The sequence below is a fragment of the Notamacropus eugenii genome, chromosome 7, assembly GCF_028372415.1.
Source record: "Notamacropus eugenii isolate mMacEug1 chromosome 7, mMacEug1.pri_v2, whole genome shotgun sequence".
NCBI classification, from domain to species: domain Eukaryota; kingdom Metazoa; phylum Chordata; class Mammalia; order Diprotodontia; family Macropodidae; genus Notamacropus; species Notamacropus eugenii.
The window spans coordinates 55,131,617-55,142,129 of NC_092878.1; the positions used below are offsets into that span (position 1 = coordinate 55,131,617).

The 10,513-nt window shown below is 41.0% G+C and overlaps 1 protein-coding gene across 8 annotated transcripts in view; it reads right to left on the bottom strand.

Annotated features, from left to right (window-relative positions):
• LOC140514444 (TP53-binding protein 1-like) overlaps positions 1 to 9,608 on the bottom strand; it is a 130,598-nt gene extending 120,990 nt beyond the window's left edge. For 7 of the 8 annotated variants that reach the window (XR_011970632.1, XR_011970633.1, XR_011970634.1 and 4 more), the window contains exon 1: positions 9,383 to 9,608. Coding sequence is in view for 3 of the 8 variants with exons in the window: in XM_072624826.1 (XP_072480927.1) it covers positions 9,383 to 9,608 (226 nt within the window). In the remaining 5 variants the exon portion in view is untranslated. The remainder of the gene's footprint in view (positions 1 to 9,382) is intronic. The other variant, XM_072624829.1, reaches the window with a different exon arrangement.
• Between the last annotated feature and the right edge of the window lie 905 nt (positions 9,609 to 10,513).

The window sequence follows — 10,513 nt, forward strand, 5'->3', positions numbered from 1 at the left end:
TGTGTGATCTTGTCTAATGAGTCAATATATTGAAACAACTGACTTGCATTTATACTGACACTATTGCTTGCTATTGTTTCTCCTTGGTTCTTGAAGAGGATCATGACTCCAGGAAAATGATGCTACCACAGGCAAGTGAATTGGATATAGGGAGGGAGGGCTGTGCCAAGTCACCAGCCTCACTTTCTTCTCCAGAGCCATCTATAGATCAGGATGACTAGAGATGGCCCTAGATGCAGTAGAGACTTTGGCCTTTCTAAGCTAAGGTCTTTAACAGGTCTCAGTTTGACTGAGGCAATGCCTGTTCACTGATAAAGAAATGAGGCAGAGAATGGGCTCTTTACCTCATCAAAAAAAAAAAAAAAAAAAACCAAACAAACCCCAGATCCCAGTCTGGAAGGGAAATGAACAAAATTGTTTGGCAATTCAAACATTCTTTCACCTTGTCATTTTTTAGGGCTAGGGTGAAAACTGATCTTTTCCAATCCTGTGGCTACTGTTGAGTTTTTCAAATTTGCCAACATACTGAATGGAACACTTTAACAGCATCATCTCTTAGAATTTTAAATAATTCAACTGAAATTCCATCACCCTTACTAGTATTCCTGTTAGCAATTCTTCTCCTTCTCCAAGATGTCTGGCTCTAGATCAGTAACCATACCATTATCACTGAGGTTAAAGATCTTTCTTGAATACTCCTTCTGTATATTCTTGCCACCTCTTTTTTTTATCTCTTCTACTTCTCATAAGTCCCTACCATTTTTATTTTTTTACCATATCCATTTTTGCATGAAACATTCCCTTGATATATCTACTTTTCTTGAAGACATCTCTTGTCTTTTCCATTTTATTGTTTTCTTCTATTTCTTTGCATTGTTCATTTAAGAAAACCTTATCTGTCCTTGGTATTCTCTGGAATTCTGCATTCAGTTGGACATATCTTTCCTTTTCTCTTTTACCTTTCACTTTCCATCTTTCCTCAGCTATTTGTAAAGCCTTATTAGACAGATATTTTGCTTTCTTGCTTTTCTTTTTCTCTGGGATATTTTTGTCCCTGCCCCTGTACAATATTGTGATCCTTTGTCCATAGTTCTTTAGGCACTCTTTCTACCAGCTCTAATCCCTTAAATCTATTCATCACCTCTACTTCGTATTCTTAAAATATATTGCTTAGGTCATACCTATGGGGTCTGATGGTTTACCCTACTTTCTTCAATTTAAGTTTAAATTTTGCAACAAGAATCTCACGATCTAAGTCACAGTGAGCTCTAAGTCATGTTTTAATTGACTATAGAGTTTCTCCACCTTTAGCTGCAAAGTATATAATCAGTCGGATTTCAATATTGACCATCTGTGTTGTCCATGTGTAGAATCACCTTTTGGATTGTTGTAAAAAAGTGTTTGCTCTGACCAGTGAGTTATCTTGACAAAACTCTGTTAGTCTCCGTCCCACTTCATTTGTACTCCAAGACCAAACTTACCTGTTATTCCAGTTATCTTTTGATTTTGTGCTTAAGCATTCCAATCCCCTGTGATGTAGGTGACATCTTTTTTGGTTGTTGTTTTTAGAAGATGTTGTAGGTCTTCAGAGAACTGAGCAGTTTTGGCCTCTTTGGAATCAGTGGCTGGAACATAGACTTGTAGATCTGAAAACTACGTGATGCTTAACCCACTTGATCCCTTTCTCATGCTCCCATCACCATCATCACAGAAATGGAAGGGGGCCACATATTAGTCAGGACTATTTTGCATTTTTACCTCTTTGGTGCCTGGGTCACCATGGCCAAAGAATTCATCACTTTATGGCCAAACTTCTGGTAATGTCTCCTCATACTTTGCTGTTCCTCATGGAGCAGACACAATCTGTTATCCAAATCATACTCAAAGTTTTTCCTGGTTGTTTGAATATGCCAATGCTTATGCTACCTGACATAGTCTTCAAGAACCCAGTGTTACCTCCGTACCATGATGCAGCATCACACTATGATTTCTGTAGAAGAATGCGGAGACATAAAAAATAAGAAATATTATTTGCTTTAGATCTCACTATCTGTTAAGTCCAGTAGGTATTTAGGGAGACTACTTGAGATAGGTTGTGATCCCCAATCAGATACTGTACATGGTTCACGAGAGGACTGATATTGTCTGTGGGTAAATAGAACAGAAAGTATTGTGATGAGGTCTCTCTATGCTTTAAGCATTTTTTCTCTGGGGAGTACATAATAGGGAATCTGTGTGAAAAAATGTTGTTGCATATTTTCTTCCAGTTGAGGAGGGAAACGAGAGGAGGGGGGGAAAAGCACAATTCAAGGAGAAGAAAGAAAGTTAGAGATGGCTGGGTGAGGAGTTTAATTACCCTGGCCATCTAAGACCTTGTCATACTGTTGCCCCCTGAGACTTTACCTTGAGCCTAGACTGTAGAGGACTTGACCAGAAGTCTGGTAAAGCAGAGGAAGGCAGTGGAGTTAGACTGAGGAAGCTGCCTGATCAAACTGCCAATCCAGAAACATATGGCTGAGATAAAATTGCCAGTAGAATCCTTGTGTATATGTGAGTGCCCATGTTTTTGTGAAGGAAAGAAAGGAAACTAGCAATGTTGTGCCTTTCTAGTTGAAAATAGGTAAGTCTTTAAGAATTACACATAAACAGCCCACTCTAATGCATTCTCTCTTCTCACTGAGGCTCAAGTCACTCTATTTTGTCCCAAATAATAAATATGTGCCTGAGGAAGATAGCATATAACTTCAGGTATGATTTAAAAAAAATTCCACTTTCAAAATAAATAAAATAGAAGGTATTTAAATTGCTAAAATATTTCTGAATCTATTAAATAACAGTTCTTATACAGGTTAACTGTGGATTATTTAAGCAAATAAGTTCAAAATCTACTTAGGGCAGGCATTCTTAACCTTTCTGTTTCAAGGACTTGGGTAGTGATCTGGTAGAATCCTGGTCCCCTTTCTCAGTATAATGTTTTTAAATGCACAAAATGAAATACATATGATTATGAAGGAAACAAACCATATTGAAATAAAGTTAACAAAATATTTAAAAGAAAAGAAAGCAACTTCATGGACCCCAGGTTAAGAACTCCTGACTGGGGTCATGAGCTTTTCTAATTGTTGAAGAGAATGGATTTTGCCTCTCTTCCAATTAACTGCCCACTTTTTCATTGAATTCCACACCTGTGAAATGGCCCACTATACTTGGATAGAATTCCAAATAAATTTTATGATCCATGAGGAACTGTGTCATTTTTCATCTTTGCATCTTGAGCATGTAACACTCATAGTAAATGCCTGAATAAATGCTGTCGATTCATCTTAGTATCCTAAAGAACTGGAACAGTGTCTTGTCCACTGTAGGCGGTCAATAACTATTGATGACAACGATGTCCCAGAAGAGGTTTTGTATGAATGGCCACTATGTTCACCAGTGGATCTCCCATTGTTTATGAGGAGTGTATGTGTTCTCAGTGTTTCCATTCACTATACTATCCACTTATATAACCAAGCTAGATCATCTAGTAGTAAAGTTAAATAGAATTAACAATGATAAGCAATAGAAGTTCATATCTCTGTCATTTACACAAGTCATTTAACTTCTTTAGGTCTTGATTTCTTCATCTGTAAGATGACAAAGTGTTTAAGGTCATGTCTAGCTCTTTGGGTTGGATTCTGTGATCCTTCAGACTCACTTTTACGTCAATTGAAGCAGAAGCATATTAGAGCCAGCTGATACTTTGACAAACAATTGTTAAATGATCAGTGCGAGCCCTTACAACTCAGAAATCAGCAAATACTACAAATCAGGACTTGATTTCATGTTCTGTCTAGACATAAGAAAGTGATGGAGAAAATATTAATAATGTTAATAATGTTAACAATGTCCATAAATATTAATGATGCAAATTAAACTTTAAAGTGTCATGCACACTTCTTTTTCCTTAGAAGACTGGTAGTTAAACATTTACCAGCACACAGTAAACAGGTTTTGCCAACACAATAGACGTCTATGTCAATTTTCACTGAATATTCTGCCGTGTAAGCAGGTCAGATTTTTGTGAAAAGCAATCCCTGTAGCTTCTATCTCTTGGACTAATCATCTTTTTTATCTTTTCTCATAGTTTTTCCTTCCTTCTTATCTCTTTAAAACCTGACTAAAAGTATGTCTTTTCTACCTGACCCTTTCCTTAAGTTTTCCTTCATCATTTACTTGCATGACACTCAGTGTATGTAACAAACGCTGATTTGCAGGTCATTGTGGTGGGTACCACTGGAAAGGCTTTTGAGGAGCACAGTCTTCTGGATCTTAAAGAACCAAAAAAAAAAGGAACTAGTTTGCACAATCTATTTCTCATGTTTTTTTACTCTACGTAAGACAGAACCTGTTATCTTACTGAATTTGAGACTATTTCCTTTTTATTTTGCTTTCTCAGCATTTCATAATTTGGCTGACTGTGCCACACCTATTTCTAATAATAGCATCCAGCATTTATATAGCATTTTAAGGTTTGCAAAGTACTTCACAAATCTTATCTCTTTTGATCCTCATAACTCTGGGAGGCATATGCTATCATTATCCCCATTATATAGATAAGGAAACAGGTGGAGAGAGGATAAGTGACTTACACACAGTGTAAATAGGATTAAAACTCAGGTCTTCCTGACTCCAAGTGCAGTCCTCTTTCCACTAGCTATCTAGGTTTTAAGGGTTTGACATAATAAATACAGTAGAGAAAAGCTGTAAGGAGGTCAGAGGCTTGTGCCTGGACTTTTGGGGAATTCTCAGTGAATAAAGTTTTGGAGAGATACCTAGAAAAGACACGTTTTAATGTGACTATCTCCCTAAAAAGATGCTAGAGGTGATCACCTATACTCCACACTTTTTGGATGCTGTGACCATTTTCTCCTTAGGCTTATAGTCTAGGAAATGCAGAAGATAAAAGTGGAGAAGAGTTGGGTGTATCCTAGTTTTAGAGCTAAGATGACTTAATCAAACCTCAGTATCATGATTTAGCAATGATAATTATAAAATAAAATAGTCTAGAATTTTCTGACAAACTCATCAAACAAAAAAAGTAGACTTTACATGTTTTTTAAAATGCCTATGAAGAAGCAGAGACTCATCTATCCTCTGTACGTTACAAATGCCCAAACCAACAAATCCTGAAATTGAAGACCATTAGTTAAGTTGGACTTGTCTCTCTCTATTGCATAGAACAGATGACCAGACTCATACAATTCACTTTGCAAGTCATGGCATCATGTTCCTGATGTCAAGGTCCTCTTCAATAATAAAGGACAAATCACATACAATACAAGGCCAGATGACACTTGGAATCAGAAGACACAAAAATTTAGGAGGTAAGAACTTAAAGGACTATATATATTAAAATAGGTCAAGAAAAATTATTTTGTGATAAACAATAAAACTCCATTAAAATGATGATGTCAAGGCAAATTCATGCTACATACAGGGTTTTTTTTTTTTTGTATTAGTATAGATTTACTCTGTGCTACATGATCTGACACCATGAATGACTGAATTTGTAGCGTATATAAGGGCGAGATTTTATTTTCATTATGGGCATGAAGAATTTTTCCCCCTTAAAACTGATTGTTTGGAAATGTAAACCTGTACTTAGAATCATTTATTTAGAGCTAGAAGGGGCCTGGAAGGTCATCTAATCTAACCCTCTTTTTACAACTGAGAAAACTGAGGCACAAAGGAATTAGGTGACTTGTTCAATATCATACAAGTAAGAAGTGACAGTGAGAATTTGAACCCAGATTCTCTGAGTCTAGAACCAGTGCTCTTTCCACCATACCAGGCTACTCTCAATGAATTAGACTTATTTTTCATTACCTTTGTTTTTGATGAATAAAAAATGAGATCTATTATGAATTTGCTTTTCTAGGACTGAGTATTGTACAAAATCATTTTTATTTTGTAAGCAACAAAGGTGATACCTGCCTTCATGATTCATTCCTGTCATCCAGCACATAAGTTCACCTCTCACCCACCTCACCCCCCACATACACTCACAAACTCTAAAAAGAAATGATTTTTTTTTCCAACGTAGTGTTCTGGATTAGTCATTTCTGAGATATGATTCCTTCATAAGATTCATTGTAGACAATGCTACTTCCCAACATTACCTCTCAGACAGAACAGTTGTATCTCTGCTAGTATATAAAATATCCTTTATATATAGTACATAGTAGTAGTATAGTAGTATGCTGTCTGAAATATTTAGTACATAAAACAAAATCTTTAAGCAGACAGAAAGGGAAATGCCCTTGCAACACATTTAATTTCTATCTTTGGTGTTAAGATAATTTTTCTAGATAAATTGTTTTTGATTCTGGAGTGTTAGAAAGTCTGGAGATATGTCACCATTTCTCCATATATTTATTTAACACAGTGTTCCAACAGAGAGCTTCAATTTGGAAGACAGAGGCAGAAGACCAGGACTGCGATCCTAACACATAATCAGATCGGAGCTAAGAGCCTGAAAGTCTCATACTCCTGAGTCCTAGTTAGAAACTGCACAAAGATAAGGAAATGAATCGTGTTTCTAGTGTTCTCCAGTGTGGCCACTTTAGTAAGGGCCTGCAGAGATCCTATTATTCAACACACATGCACCAACACACATGCACAAACACACATACAACACACACACACACACACAACACCCCAAACTTTCATTTAACAGAGTTTGCCTTTCTATGAATTTTAGATTTCTCTAGACTGGATCCTGCAAGTTAATAGTTTCTCTCTCAAAAAAGCTATGGGATTTAAAAAAACAATGAACATTATCAAACCCATAAAATGTAAAATGAAAATGCTAAGCTCCATTGTAACCTTAAGGTTTTTCTTTTTTAAAGTGGTCACAGTTGTGAAGAAGCCTTAAATAAAATTTCATGCTCAAAATGAAACAGTAGTTTGCCAAGGAAGATTAGTTAATTCAGCTGCATTGCTTTAGACTTTAGATTGCATGCTAGATAGGGACTGAATTTGAATCATGCTCCTACTTGGGTACATTGGAAAGTTTTTCAGATAAATCCTTGGAATTCATCTCACTCTTGAAGAGTTTTCTTAATCTTTTTCATTCTAGTTGTTTTACTTATGTGGATAGACAGAAAGAAACACTCCTCCAGGGCCTATAGGGCAATTTAAACATAAAATAACACAATGGATTGATTTAATCAACTGCTTTCGTGGCAGCCTCACTTTGGGGGAAATAAACAACCATTCATAAACATCACCTAGATTTACTGCTTCAATCGGAAGATTTCATAACCGATTCTGGCCTCTGCAGTGAAAGACCTACCAAAGTCTTAACAATGAAACACTTCTGGGTTTTGTTGTAAGTGTTGTTGTCATTAAAAGGCTTACAGATTCCGCTAGTGGAGAGCTTGAAGTGGGAACAAAGGAAGGACACAAGAAACCCCAGCAGGGAAGCAATTCGTTTCTGATTCTGCAACCAAGAGGTAAACTTCCCTAAGGAAAAGTGATTTTGGTGCCTTCACACTCTCTCTCTCTCTCTCTGTCTCTCTGTCTCTGTCTCTGTCTGTCTCTCTGTTTCTCTGTCTCTGTCTCTCTCTCTGTCTTTGTCTCTGTCTCTCTCTGTCTCTTTCTCTCTCTCTGTCTCTCTGTCTCTGTCTCTGTCTCTGTCTCTGTCTCTCTCTCTCTCTCTCTCTCTCTCTCTCTCTCTCTCTCTCCCCACCCCCACCCCCCAATCCAGTTAAGGTACCTATGCTTTCTTTAAGTCTCCATGACCGAGTTAGATGAGTTAAGGTGAGTTATATCTGGAAAGCCCATTCCTAGATAATGCAGAAAGGAGGACACAGATAGCATTTTGATTTTCCCTTAACATCAACGCATTAAGGAAGTAGCCTAGCACAGAAGAGAGAGGTCAGACTCGGGAGTCAGATAATACCTGAGTTCATACAATGTGACCTTGGGCAAAGCCCCTAACTTTTCAGCGCATTAGGCGACTCTCTAAAACCAACGAATTGCCGATCTGCACCATTGGAGTGGTTTTTCGCGACTGGAAGATCCCCACTCTTGAAATCACAAGTTCCAGTTAAACAAGGGGATGGGTTGGGGAGATTAGTTTCAACATTGGTTTGTATTAACCCCTAGGCAACTGAACTTTCTACGGGGTTGTTTGTAAAGGTTTGACCAGATCGGGCCTGCCCAGAAGACGAGTTCCTGAGACGATTTGGGACTGCAAAAGTGCCCGGAGCTCCAGGTTTTCTGGTGAAACAGAATCTTTCCCCCCAGATTTCCTGTCACCGCTTCTTATCTAGAGCATGAGCGGCGACTACCCCTTTGAGTGACAGTCTAGGGGGAAAGGGAACAGGGAAGACGGGGTTTGGGATGCGCATCTACAACTTTTAACAGTACCTTCCAATATGTACACGAGTAAGACCGAGCATTTCAGTGGGAGAGGGAGAAAATGTCATCTAGGGCTGGACTAAGTGTGGGGCTAAGTGGAGATCCTGGAATCTCCAACTTTGTGCACCTCTAGGGGCTCCTGGCTCACTTTGGTTTAAAAGCGCACACACGTTCCCCTGAGCCAGTCGCCTTTTACCTGGTGCGCAAAGGCACGGGTGAAAGGTTCTCTCACTGCGCCTACTACATTCGCACGACCTTTCGGTTTTTCCTTCTCCCAGCTCTCCAACTTTGCTCAACCAGTAAGAGATAGGAGACTGGCGCCAATGGACACACATACCACACACATACACACACACACACACACACACACACACACACTACATCACGCATACACTGTAGCACGCACAAAAACACACGCACAAGCACACCTGAGAAGCTCACATTCTCCTTCCCCTCTTTCTTTCACCCACCATCACTGCCGCCACCGCCTCACTATCGAGTCCTCTGACTCAATCCCTTCTGTGCCCAGATCGGAAAGGATGATCACCCAGACTGAACCCCAAGTCTCAAGTCTTCCCCAATAAGGCGCTGCTTCCCAGCGCCTTTTCCTAACGGATGGGGTGTCTTCCCTCCTTTTAGGGGAACAAGAGACGGTCTGAGAAAGTGGAAAACCAGTAAGGTGTAGGAAAGCGGAACAGGCGCTTCCTCGACAGGCTTGACCTCCACGGGTTTCCACTGCAGAGAAGGAACCTGCAGCTCGGGACAGTTCCTTCTCTGGAGCTCACAGTCCTTCTCGGGATCGTGGCTGTCAGCAGACAGCTCTGCCCGAGGAGAGCAAGGAAGGAGGATCCCAGCATGGATTGGGGGCTGTGGGGTGCGCTGATGGAAGGGCTCGAGATTCACTAGAGGAAAGCTCTCCTTGTGGGGTCTGCGTCCAAGCAGGACCTGGAACTGGCATCTGTCGGGTTAAACTCACCTGTTCCGAAGCGTCCTTTTATTTTCTCTTCTCTTTGTGACCTGGGGGTTTTGTAAGTCTTCCTGAGTCGCTGGGACTGCCCCAGGGGCTGATTCCGCGCCCCCCGACCCCCCCTGGGGCGGCACACCCGGCTAGCTTGGGAGCTGCGACTGTGTCTGCGCGGCTGGATTGGCCCCCGAGTCCATGGAGGGCGCGCCGAGTGCCTCAGCATCTCGGCGTCTCCCATTTAAATGTCCGCCGGCTGCACGCCGCGCTCCTGGGCCTCGCCACATCATTGGCCAGGCGCCGCCCGGCCCGGCCCGCTATTCCGCCCCCTTTTCCCGTTACTGAGTCCCCCTCCTTTCTTCTCTCCCCATACACCCCCCCTCCCCGGCTCCCAGCGGGGACCCCTACCAGACTGAACCCGCCTCCTTTTCTCCTCCCTCCCCAAAGCCCCCTCCCTCTACCTGGGCCAGCGGGGAGAGGTCACCCCAGGGGACCGCTCCTGGAATGCACAGCAAATCACATTTTCCGCTCCCGTTAGAAGGGGAAGATCGGTAGGAAATCCCCCAGCCTTCCCACCCCCCTCATTTTCTCCTCCCCTGGCCCCAGAGCTTTGCCTTTCTCTCCTTCTGAGGTTTCTTTCATTGCCCTGTGGCTCCCTACATCCCTGTCGCTCGCGATCTCATGATAGAGGAAATCGGTGTCACGACAGAGGATGCGGTCATTTTCGTCCAACTTAAGATCGATCAGAGAAAGCGGGACCCTGAGGGCTCGGGGATCCCAGGGGGTTGATTCTAGGCCCCCAGATTTGAAATGGACCTCAAAGACCCTCTTAGGCACCAACAACTAACTCAAGTACCACGGACCTCTGAGCACTTAATCAACCTATCAACATTTCTTCTTCCATCCCCGAACTCTCCTTTCCAGGGTTTCTTTTAAATGCAGACTAGCTTTTTAAATGCAGACTAGGCTACAGATGTTTTGCGGTATCCTTCTGAAGTAAGGGAAAGTCGAGGAAAAAAAACCTGAAGAGACAAAACTTAGTTGACCCCACAGAGGAAAATATTTACTTATGGAGAATCAGGTAACTGAAGCAATCGGAGATAATTAAATCTCGAAAATCTAACTCGAGAAAAGTTAGATGCAGAA